The following is a 19051-nucleotide window of genomic DNA, read 5'->3' as shown; positions in this document are numbered from 1 at the left end:
TGAGGATTTGGGAGTTCATGCTGTACCTGTGAGTGGCAGATCGCATCAGCAGCTGCTTCCTACTGAGATTCAGAAATAGGAATAAATTATTTAGCAAGGACAAAAATCAAGCTCAGAGGATGTCCTGCAGGATTACTTCTTCATCTGTGACAGCAGGCCTTAAAATATACCCTTCCCTGACAGTTCAGTGTGTTTCTACAAATATAGACACTTTTCAGAGTTACAGTTTGTACAACAGCACAGTGTAATCCTACATATCTTCTGTGTGTAAATATGTTGAATTTGGCCAGAAACCACAGCTAATTGTGACCATGACCACAATGGTATCAAACAATACGTGATATTAAGTAAGAAAATAAAAAGCTCTGTTTAACTCAACAGATTTCCAACTAAAAGTGAAGTTTTTCAATACTTCAATGTAAAAATACCAGGAAAAGTTAAACTGGAAATGTTATTTAAGTAAAACTGTAGAAACAAACTCTTTAAAAAATTCTCACTGATAACTGCAGCTACTACGACCTATTTTATTTACTGTGTGAGAAAACCTACAGAAAAGAGCCTGAGCCTTTACAGCAGGATGAACAACAAGCCAGCACAATATTTCACTGTGACGACAGAAATACCTCCACTTCACTTCTGCTGTAGCTCACACAGTCATGAACTCACTCCTGCCAGTATTTGGTGTTAAATTCATTTCTAACTACTCGTTAGTAAAGTGCATCGATGCTAAAACATGTCATGGATGAGAGCGGTGGCACTAATTAATTTATTTGACATTGTTTTATCATCCAGAAATCAAAACACTGAAGAAATGTGACATTATTAAAATTTTATTCTTGAAATTATTCTTCTTATTATTATTATTAAAGGCAGAGATTAAAGACACAAACACGTTCTTATGCTGTAAACATATTTCAGTATAGCTCAGGGGCTTTTTGGCAAAGGACCTTTTCCATTTCATTGCTGCAGTGTTTTCCATTATTAAAGATAAATGCTAGTGCCAAATACTTATCAGTGATATCAGGCTCTTTGTGTGGGCCTTATCTCAACATAAGCTTTGAAATGAAGAGTAAACTGTTGGTGCTTTGTGGTGGGAGTGTAAATCAGTGCTCTTTTTCCAAACAGCACATATTTCTACTTCAGTGCTTTCTCACTGTTTCAGGCACCCTGTGCCTTATTTCTAACCACGGAGGGGAGTCATGTCTCAAAAAGAAATGTGTCTCTTGATGTGAAAGAACATCTGCTACTGTACTCGGCCTTGTGATTTGTTTTTACGTGATATGTTGCAACCAAAACTGCCTGTAACTCATTTGCCTTCATACGAGTGAACCCATTTCTCAATTTATAAATTCGGGCAGTGCCCTGTGTTTTGGCTTCTGTTACACTGTGGGTCACTCCAGTATTTTACAATGAACCTTTCTGTGCACAGGATATCACTGTGGCCCAGTATGATGTGGTGTGACACTCAATACATCAGCCTCTTGCACTTAATCTAATCTGGTAGAGACGGAAAGTTTGTTAGTTAATGTTTGGTAACAGTGACCTCAATTCTTGGTGCACAGGGGAGAATGTTTTAGCAGAGAGAAAAGGGATTTCTATGTGTGCAGATGGTCCCCATGCAGATAGTAGTGCTTAGCAAAAGTTACCTCAGATGCTAAACAAATGCATTGGTGCCTGGATCTGCTGTGTTTTGCAAACCAAAACGTTGAGAATATTTGTCATTGAAAAGGTTGACGCTGCCTTAGACATAGTGTGTGCATCACGGGGGCAAATACTCCAAAGTGTCAGACAGACAACTATGCAACAGCTCACAGTAATAATAGAATAATATCTATCATTTAATACAAGGGCCTAGTCTTCAGTTTGATCTTAGAAGACTGGAGCAGAGAGAGAACCTGAGACTAGCATGCAGACCACCAGCCCCCCCATGTGTGTCCTTTGAGATACATTAGCTTCTCTGAAGGGGACACTAGAAACCCAGTGGAAAACCAGTTAGTCTCTAACTCATTCTGGTGGGCAGTGCTGACCAGGTGGTGTACAGTAGGTCTTAGAGCTCTTCACTGAAAATGCTAAAAGAGCAGTAATTTATTTATGGCTCAGACAGTTAAGCACTTGAACTGAAACCCGCCACACAGCTCTTTAAAGCTGCACATTGAGGTGATGATTCTCAACAGGTTCATCTCAATGAACCTCACATTGTTTTTATACAATTATTTTTCATAAAAATATAAATCAAATCACTTGAAGTTTCCACTGTGCCTGTTTCCACAATGAGCCCACAGCGAACACTGTCGACATCCATGCGGTTCAAGCGAGCAGCAGAACCACGGTGCCAATCAATTCTGCATGCTCTGACATCATTTTTGTACTGTGCCCTTCCAGCAGCGTTAGCTCGTGTAAGCTATTGTAGCTATTGTAATGACACTGCAAAGTGAGTATCCCCTATAGAGCTGGAAGTAACTGGTCACAGCTGTCTAGTCGATGTGTAAAGCCTATCTCTGTGCATTCATACATCTGTAAATACCAGGAGGAGAGAACTGGGTCTTGTCCAGACACACAGACCACAGGAGTTTACTCCATGAGACTAAAAACTATTGTGAGGTGATGAGAGCGATACCACGTTAATCTCTCCTCAGAGCGACACCTTTTACTATCCCTCATGTTTGCCCAATACCGTCTAACTCATAAACCTTAATCACCCGTTTCCACACTCCACCCAGCCCTCCTTTTCATATCTATAGACACACGACACCTCAACCCTTTACCCCTCATTTATCCTTCCACAGGGCCTCCCTCCTTCCCATGCATCCTTACCCAGGCTCTGCCCTGTCCTAGACAGACACTGTTAAAGCCAAGTCCTCAACAGGTCATTTGACCCTCAGCTGTCCATGCAGTATGTTATTACCAGAGCACCTGCTATGGCGTCTTTCAGCGCTCTGTCTGAAAAGTGCAGGGCCACTCTGATACTGAGCGTTGCATAGCAAACACACACTTGATCTAACAGTTTGTAATGTTCTGTATCATATACAACTATCCAGCTGTGTAGTCTGTTCAATTAAGTTAAAAATCTGTTCAAATGGCCATTTTACAGATTTACATGTTTATTTTATGTTGGATCATTTATTGGCTGAGAGCACTGATGTTGTCACAATGAAGTTGCTCCGAATATATTTTACCTTTGGACAGAGTCAGAGTAACTATCCATCATTATATTTTTAAAAACAATCACTCTTCATACCACCAAGGTTGGTTATGTTGTGTTTAGCTTGTAATGTATGAAAGTAGTCACTGGTAAAAGTACTACAGAATAAGCTGATATATATAAAGGAGCTCAACGCTCTAAATAAATGCTAAAGCAACGTCTTTAACAGAAAGACACAAAAACCCGTACGTCAGCAAAGCCTTTTGTGCTTGTGTCCTTTTTTAATGTTTCGTTCCTATTTAGCATTCACCAATGTTTGACCCTATTCTCATCACAGCCACTGACAATCCCATAGCAACAGAGCTGCAGCGGTCGGGGGGGTAAATCATGTAAAGTATAAAACAGATGGGTTTGAACACAAGATGGTGAGTGTGTGAAGAAATGAACGATGCAGATTTAAAGGGCTGCAGATGAAGAGTTATGCCTCTTCTCCAGTCAGATCAGCTTCCTGCTGACTCCAGCAGAGACAGAGAGAAATTGATACACAGGGGAACAATAACTAATCACTGAGATTCACTCAGCGTAGACAAAACTAATAAAAAACACTAAACAAGCAACATAATTTTGTACTTTTTGTTGTTATGTTGTGGAAAGAGAATCACAAAATCACATCGCACGGGCCGGAAAAATCGAGAAGAAAAACAAAAACATCACTGCCACGTAAAATAATCACATGTCTGTACAGAGAACACAATTCACAGCTGACATGACAGAATAATGACTGCTGCCACTAATGCAGGTACTGCACCGCACTCCAACAAAAATGCAGCAGTTTCATTAGCCGAGCACATTCTGTCAGAATGGTATTGAGTTGTGATGCAGAAATACCAGTGGCATTGAAAAATTGGAACTGGAGTCTTGTCTTGATGGAAATGGAAAAAATGAGGTGAAAAATGTGCAGTAACAAAAGCAACAAGTGGGCCTGTGAAAACCAGATATGATTTCGGTTAATAATCTGCAGACACTTGGCGCTCACACTCCACAGTGGCTCTCTGGCCTCTCTGCCATCACTAACACTATCACTCCATCTCACTCTTTTCCCAGGATGGAATAAACGAGTTGACTACGAGCCAGGAACAGGCAGTAAGCAGCTGTTTCCTAAGATGCACCTGGAGACCTGTGGCGGGCCGCTGTCATCAGTGAGGACCACAGTGGAGCTGCAGACCAGCCACATTGGGAAGGGCTGTGACCGGGAAACTTATTCTGAGAAGTCTCTACAGAAGCTCTGCGGTTGGTTTGGCAAAAACAGACATTTTTGTAGTGTTTTGCAAACATAACCATAATCACTTCTGTGTGACCAGAATGACAAACAGGTTAGATTAGCTGGAAATGTGGCTATTAGGATGCTAGTGGCTGTAGAACATACAATAGATGCCTGATCAAATGTGACTGAGGGAGCAAACTAAGTTAATGCACTGCATTAGAAGTGAGTTGCTCTTAAAAGCATGAGTTGAATCCACATTCTGGGTACCAGGGTCAAACAGGACCTGAGGCACCTTTCTCTGCCCTTTTTAAATCAACATCTGAAAACTCCCAGTCTGTATTTCTGTCTTATCTCCGCTTGTGTCCCTGGTAAGCCCCTGTGCTAAATGAAGGCACCAGAATGGCATCTTAAAGCTGTGCCACTAATGATGTGACAGAGCGAGGGCATTAGCCGCCCCAGATGCAGCCATGCTTTCTCCTCAGTGAATGATGAGTCGTCGTGTCGGTGCCCAGAGCACCAGCAAAGTAGCTAAGCCCACCCGCTTCGTCCTCCCTGCCTACACTGCACCACCAGCAGGGGGGCTGGACTCATCATCTTTGACTAACGGCCTTCAAAAGCTCCATTCCAGCTCATCTGAATGCATAACGTCCCCTCCCTGCCCTGCCTGGCTCCCAGTCCATGCATGGTTTACCACTAAAGAGTCCTTTTCAGGCACCTCATAATCGTTATCTGATAGTGAACAGAATAAATTGTAATTGCTTTTTTAAAGCACAATCAATTTGAGATAATATACAAAGACATCGGGCAAAGGGAAGGCTGCAGCTGGGTGCTGGAGAAGTCGATGCGTATTTATTTACTGAGGGAATCTAATTACTGGAGTCAGGATGTCGACACTGGCATGAGTATGAGGAGAGGAAAACAGAGCTCTACAGACAGGAAAAAAAAACATCAATTAATGTGCTAATGCTGTGGTATTAGCAGAAATGAACAAATGTATGTTGGAATTGTTTGCCTTGACAAGAGAAACATGGGGAATTCTGACATTGCTCATTTTTATCTCAGAACAGCCTGGTTCCTGTGTTGCTTTAATTTATCACCATTTGTAAGCTGTTACAAATGATTTATAAATGTGGTTTAAAGACATGAGATGCATTTTTTCCCCGTCACACGGAGATGGATCGCTAAGGTCGTATCAGAAACGCAGAGAAGCCTTTGTGGAGGTGACAGTTTGACACCAAAGGTTGTTCAGGATACAAAATATTGGGGTTAATGTGTCAAAGGAGTGAGACGGGGAGTGGAAGGACTCCGGGCAATGCAGGGATGACTAGCATGTCAGCATGTATGAGGTTCGTGTAACAGAAGTGTCGGCTGTAAACAAGAATGTGATTGGCTGATTCACGCCACCGTGACCTTGCTACGCCTTTTCTCTTTGTGTTACCGTAGCACTCGGTCAATGTGCCCTCTGTTTCCACAGAGGCACGTTTTAGTTGTCAGCTATGTTCTGAATATGTGAACAGATTCTCCTCACTTTCCTTTTGAAAGTCAGTTTCATTTGCCATGAATCAATACCCTCATCCTCTATCTATCTCAGCACATTGATTACATATTAAGTCCTGCCGTCTGCCTTAGTCATAAGTAATCATAGCCAAGGTTAGGCTAATATACAGTGCATATCTGCTGTGATTGTTAGTGACACATCTTCTAACACACGTCTTATTTGTTCCCATGGCCGTGACCCCAGGGGCCTCCTCGGGCAGCACCGACCTCCTTCCTGCCCCCAGCGCTGCCACCAATTGGACAGCTCCTCTGGTGACTGACAGCGGAAGGGACAGTGACCTGATCTTCAAGTTTGACGGTCGTCAGGCAGCAAAAATCCCCGACTGGGTGGTCCCCCAAAATCTGACAGACCAGTTCACCATAGCTACGTGGATGAAGCACGGGCCCAGTCCTGGGCTCAGAGCTGAGAAGGAAACCCTGCTATGTAACTCAGACAAGACTGGTAAGTGTGAACGCAACATGTGAAGACAGACACATGCATTCATGGACTTCCTGTCAACAAATTATCTGTCTGTGTTATTCTTACAGCTTATATACAGCTCAGGGTGTTCAATCATTAATTTTTTTGTTTGCATATGGCATCCCGTTGCTTTAAATTCTTCTGTACAAATCCACAAATGTGCTGTAACTCTTCTTTCAGTGTTATCTGGTAGAGACTACAGTTCCCATCTGTCACACTTTTAAGCAGAGAGAGAGAGATAGCTAAGCTGTACAGTAAATATAACTCAAGGGATGTTTCAACTTTATAAGGTTCCAGTGAAAAACTGTGGGAAAGGACCATCTGAAGGTTGGTCTTCGAAATAATACTCTTGTCCCACTTTTCTGAGGCTTCATAAAACCAAATGTCAACCTGACTTTACCTGACAGTGAGTAGGTGTGGTGGGTGAATCGGCCTCCGGTGCCTACTTCTCTCTTTCTTTCTCCCTTCCACAGAGATGAACCGTCATCACTACTCACTGTATGTCCATAATTGCCGCCTTGTCTTTCTGCTGAGGAGAGATTTCACTCAGGTGGACACATTCAGACCGGCCGAGTTCCACTGGAAGCTGGAGCAGGTAAAGTGCTGATGTTAGGAGTGATGGGTCTGGAAGACAAAACGGTGTCAGAAGCCTTTGTTGAATTCACACAGGTCACCAAAGGGGGTAGCAGAACATTTCTGGTGAGACTTTAGGGATCATTTGCAGTGTGGTATAGCGTTTTCAGTAGAAAGGAGCAAAAATCATTGGAGACTTGACCACCAGCTTTTACACCGAGATATTAAGAAGATGTACACAGCCATGATTTTGTGTGTGCACCCAGGATTATGCTTTTCTTTTTATCTATATGCTTGGCTGCATCACAAATCCTCCTTTAAATAACCAATTAATGTAGAGAACGCTCACGCCACTGTAATTAATATTTGTGCAATTTCTTAATGAATTCATCAACTTCAACAAATATTTGCCGTGGATTTTTTGTTGGCATTTCATTACAGCTAAATTGTGCTTTTTTGTTTTCCTCTCCTCTGTAATTTCACTGCCTGTAAAGTCCTCTATATATCCATATATATGCAGAGATGAAACTCTCTTACCTGACATGGGATCAGTTTCTGAGATTAATTTACCATCTATGTACTAAGTAGAACGAGGGCAAATGTTAGAACCGGCAATCAGTGGGTTAAATTATGCATTGTTTCAATCAGTTTGGAAGATTCTGAGTTTGTTTTTTAAATAGTGATCATATAATAGTGATCTGGAAAATGCAGTGTGTTGCACGTCATATGCTAAAACATTTTAAGCGAAGGGCAACTGAACAAACAGGTGTAGCATGCAGAGACAGAGTCAGGCTTGCTCCAGGGATACGTGTGTGTTTTTAAGACAGCAGCTGTCTTTCGATCAAGGATGCTGTCCTCAAGTCGCACAGGTCACCTCGACTTGCGAGACCTCGTGCTCACCCAGCAAGGACATTGGACTCAGGGGAGAGACACACAGCTGAGCCTGGGCATCCAGATGCAGGACCCAGGGCTAATTTGATCAGACAGATCACTGGTCTTGATTTGGGGGATAGCACGAAAGACGTCATCCATCAGTCTCCTGACAGCACATTGCGTTTGTGAGGCAACGTCTGAAAGAATTTAGACGCAGGGTTTCGACAGAGTATCAGTCACTTGTCTTTTGTCTCTAAACCTCAATCAACCTCTGCAGATAAATTCACATTTTTCACAACCTACTGCCTTACCAGTCACAGGATTTCTCTTTGTTACTGAAGAATAACTGTGTTAAGAGTGATTTTATGGTGGCACTTTTCAGACCAACCATGTTTTAGGCAGCACTGGGGCAGTTACATTAAATTACACAGGTGAAAAGATATTTTCAGATGAGATATTTAACAAAAATAAAATGCAAACACATGGGTTCACAGATCTGCAGAAAACAGTTGATAAAACATTCAGGTAACTTTATCAAGGGAAGTGCAGAATCTCTTGTCAGGTTAAATGAGCTACAGCTGTGTCAGATAAGAAACCCTGAACTACATGATGTGAGTATCAGGGTTTGTTAATTCATTGGATGATTTGTCTTTTCCTCTAAAACCTGTAGCTGACAGATGTTTCTGGGGACAACTGCAGTGCTGCTGACTATGAACATCTTTGCTGCACGATTGATGTTAAACTGCAGACTTTCCTGAGCACTTTTTGTATATCCTTCTCTTTCTTACACCACGTCGTCTCTCATCTAACTCCCTCTTGTTAATAGTTGTCTCTGAGGCATTAAGGAAATTTTCATTAAGTCACTATCTCCCTTACTTTGTCGCCACTTCCTCCTCATTGTCTAATATCTTTCCAACAAAATGAACTTCTGAATACCTCCAACCTGAATTCCCCTTCCACAGAAGAATCTCATCCTCTGCCTACGTTGCTTTATCACAGAAGTCTAATTAATTTCTCACACAATCCAATCAGGCATTGCAAGGTGGTGCATAATAACTGGAGCAGGGAGGGAAAGATGGCTGCTGCTATTAGTTTCACCTGCTGAAAAATTCATAGCAGTGTTTTTTTTTATGTATATAGGCTCATTGTGTTGAGCATGATTCAGTATTTGTAAGCTTTGCCATCTGGACTGTGTATTATTGAGAGAGATAGCCTGAGGTTTTTGTTGACTTCACTGAAGAGCTTTGTATTGAGCTTGTATTGAACATGTCTTTTGTGCACAGTTTCCTATTCTTTAGATGCATATTTCCATTCAAGCATCGCGAGGAAGGTGACTGTCAATTCTGTTGATGTTTTCTGCATGACCCCGTGCTGAATGTGCCGATTCAGACACAGTAGAGAGTCAAATCAGACGTGTACAGGCCAAAAAATAGCCTGTGGAACATGAAGCTGTCTGAGAAATTGACCTGCTGAAAACGTGACCCACACCCAGACTCAGGCTTTCATTCTTTGCTGGTCTGTTACCAGCAACAAGGCTTCATTTCTCCATCGATCTACAGATGTAAAACTTTTAAAACAATTTACTTTTCCAGGGGTGGTAAATTAAGTTTGAAAGATGCATTTTTTTGGAAATGTGAATTAGGCACAACAGCTTGTATAAGTATATGGATTAGTGCAGCTTTAAACCTAGTTTAATCTTAATTTATTTTAATTTTAGTAACTCAGAAGAATTTTTACTTGATAGCTTAACCTTTCAAGGTTTTCTCTTAACAAACATGCAAATTAGAAAAGCTCTATATATCAAAATAAAATCAAAATCAAAAAACCGTTCCTTGATTTTTAAGTAAATTAGTGTTTTACCTCTAGCATGCAGATGAGGTCTGATTAACACAAAGTAAAGTAAAATGACCTTTGCAACTATCACTTTAAATGTTGTGAGCTAAACACCACCCTAAATAATCATTTCCCTTGGCAAATCATTTGAATGATCATTTTTGGGTCATGCTCCACATTTTGAGTCACTGTTCAGTGGTTCATGAAATGCTGGTGGGACATGTTTTCCCCATTAGGCTATAAAAGGTCAAATTTCTGTTTGAGGCTGGAGAATATTATTTATCAGCGAAGTATATTTGCTGTCTATGTCTCTGTAGTGTGTGACAATCTGCCCCATGTAGAGAGATAAATGGAACTGCTTGGTGTACAGTTAGAACAAAGCCTGCATCGTGTCCTCGTCTGTCAGGGTGGAGGGACTTTGGCGAGAAGAGAAAATCAATGAGAAGTCACCCCAAGCTTTTCCGCTGCACAAAGAGGAAGAAAAAAAAAAACAACCACTGGGATAATTGAGATCTAAACGATGTTTCTGCCAGGAGTCTAAATTGAATGTGGAAGTGACATCATTACCTTCAGCTTCAGCCATGAAAAACACTTATTTCACCAGCAAAGCAATCAAACAAACACTCTGGGGGAGTTTCTCTGATTTCACAGGTGGACAGCAGTGGAAAATATTACATTTATTCAGTGAACGTCAGTGTAGAGCGTCATACATGGAATTAGAAAGGCTAACTGAGTGAGACAGACAGGTGGGTCTGTAGGCGTGTATTATATACTGCATGTTTCACAATGCATTTTGAAAATACCAATGTGAAATTATGTGCTTTACAATCAGACATTTTAATTAGTTTAGGACTATATCTTATAGAAATGGAAACATTCAAATTCAGGCAGGTCTTGGACAAACACTCGACTCTAGAGGTAAAAATTTTTATACCCATCAGAGTTTGTGATGTTTCCGTTACAGATTCTGGTACAGTCTGAAATTTGGATGGTCGAGATCTTTAGAAGATACAAACTGACTTTTGTTTTGTTTTTCAGCTCAGTTAATGTAGTCAGATGGTTTCATATGTTGGAGGCAGAGAATCTACTAAATAACTGGATGGTTATGAGGTCAGGTAGAGGCTTAGCTCAAAGGCAGGAACAAAACAGTTTGCATCATTAGTTTAGTTTGATTATTTTTCAGAAGAAAGCAAATAAATAAAGTCACATTAGGCTGGGCGAACACTGAGACTCCATGTTCACCAGAAACACAAGTCATACATTTTAGTGCAATCAAATGTTTTTGACCTTCTACATACATGTAAATATATTGCAATTTAGAGCAGAATGAAAGACTGAATATGCTGCTCACCTTTTATAGGACTACATTTCTGTAATTTTGCAAAGAGAAGCTAAAGTACTTTGACCTGAACAACACTGAGCTTAACATTGCAAAACTCAGCATGAGTAAGAAAGAAAATACTTCAAATCCAAATCGTACCATTTATAACATTGTGCAGTTTAACCAAGCTACATATGTTGTGCTGTGAATGTTTTTAAAGAGCCCTAGCTCCATCATGTGAAAGTACATTTCAAAATGATTTTGATAGCAACTCACCTCTTTTGTCTGTCGCAATTGATTTACATGCTCCCGTCTCCACGTGGGTGTCAAAGCAAACAAACAAATCTCAAAGTGTGCACTCACATCTATTGTGCACATGAACAATGCCAGAATGTATTCTCGGGCATGACAATAAGAGATGGAGAATGGCATGTTTTTGCCAACCCCTTGGCATGATCTTCCCCCTAATTTACCTCATAACTGGTCCAGGCTTACTGTTGAAACAAACATCTCCTGAGCACAGTCTGAAAAACGCAGAGCAGCTGGCATTTTCAAATTGCTGGTGTGCTGCTGTTGACTGCTGTCAGCACAAACTCCTTGTTAGTAAACTATAGGATGTTTGGGGACCGTGCCACCTGATGAGGTTATGAAATTACGTGGTTTTTATGGTGAAGTCGGAAAAAGGCGTTTGCACGAAAACGGTTGTGTTCTGCACAACATCTGGCTTTTGAAGAGAGGAAGGAGCTTCTAGCAGAGAAAAGGCACACAACCTAAACACAATGGCTGTCTCCAAGGCCCTAGCCTGCTATGAAGAGCACAGACGCAAATAATAACATTTGCAGCTGTCTCCCATTTTGCACTGAATTAATGTGCAAATGAGGTTGGTGCAATATTGATCCACAAACGCAGTATCATGCAGATGAGAGAAATAAGAGGCATGGTATTTCTCATTTTTAAATATTAACCATTTAGCTGAATAATTTACAGTAAATCCACAATGGTTGTGTGTGTGTGTGTGTGTGTGAGTGATTTGTTTCCTTTACCCTATTTACCCCCAAAACATAGAGCAACACTAGCGCCCTACTTCAGATCAGATTTTTTCCCCACACTTATAAGCCTTACATTGCATTTTAGATTTCCATATCTGAGACAAATCCTGTAGTTTCTATCCAATAAAACATTCATCTGGTGTAGCTGTCTTTTGCCCTATCTGTTTTGGTATTTCTCTTTCTTCCTGTAACACACACACACAGACACACACACACTCATGCACAGCCTTTCTTTCCTTGTGGGAGGGGGTGAGTTGAATGATAGATGACTCCTACTAAAGAGCTTGCTAAATTTAGAGTTCAGCTGCACCAACTGGCTCCAAAGACCATGAGGGGCACGCACACGCACGCACACTCACTGACAACCAGGGCAACCCCCCCCCAGTGCACACACGCCCAGAGTCTCCGCCCCCAGAGCAGGAGGCGAGCGCTGATTCGTCGCCGGTTGGCGCCAGATACAAACGCGGATCGTCGGTGTGTGTCGGTGTTTGTCGGTGGGTAGAAGCAGCAAAACACGCACATACGACAACACCTACCTGGAGCAGACGCGGACGTAAATCCCGCACACTTTGGTGACGCCACTCGCCGTTTCCTCCAGCGGAGGTAAAACCTTCTCCAGCCCAGTGACAGTACAGTGGGTGGACAGAGTAATAGACATATAAAATATATTATTTTAATCAGATTTTATATGTCTATGGACATAGCCAGACCGCTTCCGGGTTTGAAGCCATACAGGAAGTAGCTACCATTGACGTCCCTTGAAAAATCAGTCACTATTGTTGCCACAGTGATCATTGTGGCTTTGTCGTCTTTGTTTGAACACACTCTTAATATATTTCATTTTTTATGTCGATATTTGCGCTCTAACACAAGATATTAAGGGAAATAACTGACCAATCAGGTGCCTCCTTTAAACCACGTCGTCTCGTTCCGCCCCTACTTGGAGATGATTGACAGGTTGCTTTACCCATACACAAATTGTCGATGTCCGCCATTTTATCCGTGGAATTGATTGTGCATGACAGATATTGATAATTAGCCTCATGGCTAATGTCAGATCAGACTGTAGGGTCATAGCTTTAGCGGCTCTGTCCAGGGGGCGTGTACGTTCAACAAGGTCGCTTCTGATTGGCTCAGTGGTTTCCATGGGAACGGTCTCTTGTCCAAATGGCACTGAATTGGCGTCACTCTCGCGGTACGTAACGTCAATGGTAACGCTATGGGTGACGTCAGGCTGCGTAGGCCCGCCCCCTATAGCCGTCAATGGTAACGCTATGGGTGACGTCACGCTGCATAGGCCCACCCCCTATAGCCGTGAATGGTATGCTTTGTGCTGTCTGGTTCAGAAAAGACCAAAATAGCTTATATACGAGGAGAGAGACCTGGCTGGCATCGTCGCAACAATATGTACAGGTGTTTTGGAAGGGTCTACCTTGTCGTGCATGCCACTGTTTCTTGTGTGAGGATCTCACTGTTTACCCAGCTCAAGGCTAAGATATCTCAGCTTTACTCTGTGACCGTTGTCCAGCTGCACATTTGCAGCAAGGTGTAGATTGTACAGTCGTCCAGGCCCCTCCACCTGTAAAATCGTACCAAGTGGAGCATACGGTTCTTTTGTATCAGGAGCCCTCTGAAATATGGTCGTCATCCCAGTGTCCGTCCTGTCTCAGCTACTCATGTGACACACATAACCACATGTGATCACATTAAAACTGTGGATTCACTGTGAATAGCAAAGGAACTGTCCCTGGATTTTTTTTTTTTTTGAAATATTGATTGGCAGTCATGCAGATGATCTCGTTTGCATTCATGTGGAGGAACTTATTGACAGCAGGAATCAATAACCACGAAAAGATGGAAGAGCAGAGAACAGAGGAAGTAAGGGAATGAAAAAATGATAAAGAAGTTGGTCAAAGAGAAAAACACATCTGGGCCCAGAGACACAAAGCAGGAAAACAAATAGGTGAGGAGAAGAAAGATGATGATGATGATGAGGACAACAAAGTATAAGAATCGGCTTCCACTGGCTTTGACAAATGAAGAGATGCAAGCTGAAAGAAACTGAAACAGTTTAAGAAAAACACATCACCTCTGTCCTCTAACTTTGTTAAGCAACACACACACAAAGATGAGAGGCAGGTGTGACTTTAATATAGTCAGACAGGGTGTAAGGTGCCAAAATAATATGGAAAATAATCATTTAATGAGGGTAATCAGAGCAGGCAGGTTTTGCTGTTGCTTTCCACTCAGTATGATATCAGTCATTTATCACAGGAAACATTATCTTGTCACATCCTGCCATGGTGTCTGCTAGCACAGTCTGCTTCTCAAATGAAATCAGGCTTTATTACAAACACACTTTCCAAAACCCTGCTTCATGCAGTTTTCCATCATTTTTATATCTTTCACATCCCACTCTGTTGGTAATATTGCCTGCACTTTATGAAAGTGGGAAGTACTATAGTTCTTAGACAGTTGTTCTTCGGGCCATTAATGGCAGGGTGGTGGAGCGATGGCTTTTAATATCTAGCTCACTCTGATTTTGTGTGTGTGTCGTGCAGATCAGTGTAATTAGGTGGGCATCGTTTTGTGTAACTGTGCACAGTAGCATGTGGTGTTAAATATCATTGAGTGTCTGACAGCATATGATGCTTGATATTTAATTTCTAGCAGACCTGTCTTAATCTAAGACCAGATGTGTGTAATTTATCAGAAGTTCAAGTCAAATGTCAGAGTTTCAAGTGATTTGTGCCGCAACGTATTTTCAGTCATTTATGACAAATCCAATCCAAGTTCCAAGTCATTCATAGCAAGTCCACACGTCAAGTCAGTGTCAAGTCACCACTCAGTTGTGACAAGTTAAATATTAAAATCTTATAATCGTTTGTGAAATTGATACACATTTAAGTCAAGATTGTCATTATTGATACGCTCATGTCAAGTCTCATGTCATTGACATGTTTACGTCTCAAATTGGACTTAAATCAACTTTGAAGTAATTTGTGCAGAGTCAGGTTTCAAGTCGTTTGACACAAACCCAGAACCACAGACAATTTCAACCTCATTATTGATTATTGCTGATTAGGTTTGTGTCAAGTCTCAAGTTATTTGAGTCCAGTCTCAAAGTTAAAGTTAAGTCTAAAGAAATTTTTCACATGACCAGGTCAAGTCACATATAACTCAACACAAATCCTAATTAAGCCTCAAGTCAGTTTATAACTAGTTCTTTGCAGCTATTGAGTCATGTTTCAAGTCCTTAAGAGCAGGTTTAAGTCAAATCACAAGTCTCCAGAACTAGTTTAACTGCCGTCAGGTCTCATTATTGCTAACCACCGTGGTATTTTAGTCCTTTTGTCCTCATGTCTGAGCTTTTAGTGTGACTTGAGGTAAAGTCTCAGATCTACATCTCTTATATCTAATTATTCTGAATGTGAAAATGGGAATGACCTCTGTGTGTGTGTGTGTGTGTGTGTGTGTGAGAGACAGCACATGTAAAAATAGGAGTAGTCTGTAGGTCTTTTGTGTTTACTTCAAGTGTACAATAGGTTGCATTGTATAATAGGTGTGTACTTTTTGTGCAAGCTTTGTGTGTGAGTTTCAGAGAAACCGGTGACCTATGATATCACTTTGTGGTAAAAAGGAGCCCAGAAGCCAAATAAAAGAAAATAACGGCACAGTAAAAGCTACTGTTCTGTGCCATTCATCATATTAATCTCGACAAAATGGGTTTGCTGAATCCTTTCTTACAGAGAATCAGTCCTTTTACCCTTCGCCCCTTCCTCCCTCTTACTTTCTTTGTTTTATTTTGCTTTTTTTCCACCAATTTGTCTTACTTTCTCGGCACATAACACTCTCCAAACTACCCTCCCAGACTTACTGCCTACAAATAGTTTATAAGAGGGGAAAGTTTATGTGCAGTGCAGCTCCTACTTCTGACTGGCTAAAGCACTTCCTGGATTGAGGGTGGCTGTCAGAATCTGCTCTGAAGATTTATTGTGCACATCCCACCCTGACCTTAAGTGTGGTAAGAGAAAGGATGAGAAAGATGAATTGAAGAAAAGATAGAGATGGAGAGATGGGGGAATAAGTGAAACTAGTAGAGGGCTGGTAAATTTGGCATAGGAGTATCGGATGCGCACATGTTGTCAGGGTTTGGGTAATCAAGAGGAGGTGTGTGATGAATGTAGTGTGGCAGTAGGCGAGATGGCGCAATGTTTCACCCAGTCTGTCTCCTTCCACCGCTCTGCTAAAGGTCTTCGTTTGCAGTGGTGGTTTAAACCTGTGAAACCTGGTTCTAGGTTTTTTCTCCTGCTGCTGTTTCACAGTGTCGTCTTTCTCTTTGTCCGTTACCTTCTTCTCCTGCAGTGTCTCCTCCCTCATGCAGACATCCATATGCCCTCAGTGTCACGCCCTTTGGCCTGTTGTAATCTACCGCTGCATTTAATGTGGCATAAGCAGATACAGTCTATAGCACTGTAGCTCCAGGACACAGTGACTCACTGCGTCTGATCCAACAACCAAATCCACCACAATGCATGCATTAATAATGAATTCAGGCCTTCCAGGGAATCAGCACTTTTACGTCTTAAAATACAATGAGGGTTGCACTTAGGTAGTTACTGCCCGGCACCAATGTTCAGCAGCATCTGCTCCAAAATCACAAAACATAAACCTTTTTAACAAGGGCATAAGTCATCTTGAGATCCTGTGTGCAGATGTCACTTGTTCTGATATGGTCAAGAATAAAATTTGTGCAAACATTTAAATGACAATGTACAAATAAATGGGTCACAGATGCAGTGCAGACGTTATCAGCTCCCTAAGTTTAGCCTACAGTATAGCTACACCACTTAAAAGTATTATGCCAGTGTCACACCAACTCTGCCACCGCAAAGATTTTCTCCATTGCAGCCAAAACCACAAAGGAAGTAACCTGAGGCGAGAGCGCCCCATTTAGCCCCTCTGTAAAATAATGTGTGGGCCTAATCACACAGGAGATGCCTGTGAAATCAATCAGCAGCAGAACAGAACGAGCCACAGTGTCTCTACAGTGCCCACATAGACGCACACCGGGAACTTTTCACCTTAGCCTGTGTTTTTGTAGTTTCACAAGGAGTGGAAAAAGCTTCCGTTGTACTACTTATGACAAATAGGGTGTTTCCATTGTGGGGAGATGAAAAGCACCAAGCCATGTTGTGCTGCAATTGTTTTTTCACTGTCCCACATTTTAAAGTTGTTTTATGAAGTGTTGGCAGTATGCTGGTCACATCCCACAGTAAGAGCCTGTTGCCTCCTGCCCTTTTCAACTCACTCTAGCTGTTTCTGTTTGGACTAATCCTCCATATCATTGTTAAAAGTGCAGAATATGTCAGTACCTGGTTAATTAGATGTTCGGCTTTGTTGAGAGTAGCACAGCTAATAAAGCTTAATCAAACTTTTTCAAAATAAAAGCATGCCGCTGGTTTGCCAGTGGTGGAGTTTTTTCAAATACTGGACCAACCCATCTGCATAGACTAACCCTATTATTTAGAACATCTCACAAACATCAGCATTTTGGTAAGTTCAGCTGAATATAAAGGCAGCCGGCTCATATGGCATGATAGCTCAGACGATAAGCTGCTACCAACATCACAGAACAGTGCTTTACTGGTTAAACGTGTTCTGCCCTTCATTTAACCAAACCATAACCATGGCTTTGATTGTTTTAGTTTAAATGTAGCCTGGAGGTGTGATTAATTTTAATTCTGCCTCCAGCTCTCTACCTTCAAGGCTCTGACTCTGGTTTTTACAAATCCCACTAAAACCCCTGCTTATACTGTACACACAGCCAAGCCACTGGTTAGACTTTAATGCACTGCTGTCTGGCCCTATTCCAAACCAATGCTTATAATACTCAGATCAGAGGGTTTCAGGTCCGATTTACACTTGAAATACTCTAAGCCATCAGCTTAAGAGTTGTAACATGTTTGCATTACCATACCTTGTCAGTCTAGACTGGAGAATAAATTGAGAAGATTATAGGAGAGGGGGGTGCTATAAGGACACATTATCAGCCACATAACGTCCTATTCATCTCATCTGCCTTCAGTCACATCCAAACACATCCCGGCAAATTCAAATCTAAATCTGCTATATACGAGCCCAGAATATTGTCTGTTTATTCTGTATCTCAAAATATCAGCGTCGGTGCTCAAACAGTAGATACTGAAACACCAGTGGTAATTCAGCTGAAGATACTGCACATTCAGATTTTGACGTGCAGCTGCAAAGATGCCATGTGGAGCTCTTTCCTGCTGGGAATCACCTGGTGAAAGATAATCCCAATTTCTGTAATTGGATTTGTGCCTCTGTTAACAGAACCAAAGAACAATACTTTGTGATTCTGTGAATCCCCCTCAAAACAATATTTATTTTTGCCAATGTGTCCTGAAAGGCTCCCCTGTCCGCCAGACAATTAAACAGCATTTAAAATGTAAAATAGCCCTTTTATAAATATTTTTTAGTTTATTATGCTCCATTCAAAATTCCTAGCAATAAACATCCCCTTACCTCTTTTGCAGATAAACCTGGTTTCAGCACAATAAGATCCACAAATAGATTTTAAATTGTAGCATCAATTTTTGTTTTTATTTACTTTTGTGTGGCACTGTAAAATAAATGCATATCCTCAGAATTATGACCTGCGGATGGAGGGCACTTCTGATTTAAATTGCACTAATCAGCTGATAAGTGTTTTAGACCTTAATTGCCTCCATTAGCCGCGTGTCTCAGCCATCGGTGTTGATAAGCAGGGAAATCACTGGGCCACACTTGAATAACCAACTTCTACCTGCTTTCACAACTCCAGCATGCACCTGTCCCTTTCACCTTGCACAGGTGACGTAGATTGGTGTGGAAAATGGAAGTTCACTCTGGTCACTTACAGCAAATTATGCTGCACTGAAGGGTGATCTTAATTAGTGGCCCCAGAAAAACTGTA

The 19051-nt window shown here is 41.5% G+C and overlaps 1 protein-coding gene across 1 annotated transcript in view; it reads left to right on the top strand.

Moving 5' to 3' along the window:
• The window catches only part of LOC113137710 (calsyntenin-2-like), a 191864-nt gene that overhangs the window by 139227 nt on the left and 33586 nt on the right, over positions 1 to 19051 (top strand). Inside the window, exons 6-8 of the mRNA XM_026319561.2 lie at positions 4247 to 4432; positions 6148 to 6405; positions 6897 to 7018. Coding sequence (XP_026175346.1) covers positions 4247 to 4432; positions 6148 to 6405; positions 6897 to 7018 — 566 coding nt within the window. The remainder of the gene's footprint in view (positions 1 to 4246; positions 4433 to 6147; positions 6406 to 6896; positions 7019 to 19051) is intronic.

The sequence above is a fragment of the Mastacembelus armatus genome, chromosome 13, assembly GCF_900324485.2.
Source record: "Mastacembelus armatus chromosome 13, fMasArm1.2, whole genome shotgun sequence".
Classification (NCBI taxonomy): Eukaryota; Metazoa; Chordata; class Actinopteri; order Synbranchiformes; family Mastacembelidae; genus Mastacembelus; species Mastacembelus armatus.
This window is presented reverse-complemented; position numbering and strand designations above follow the sequence as displayed.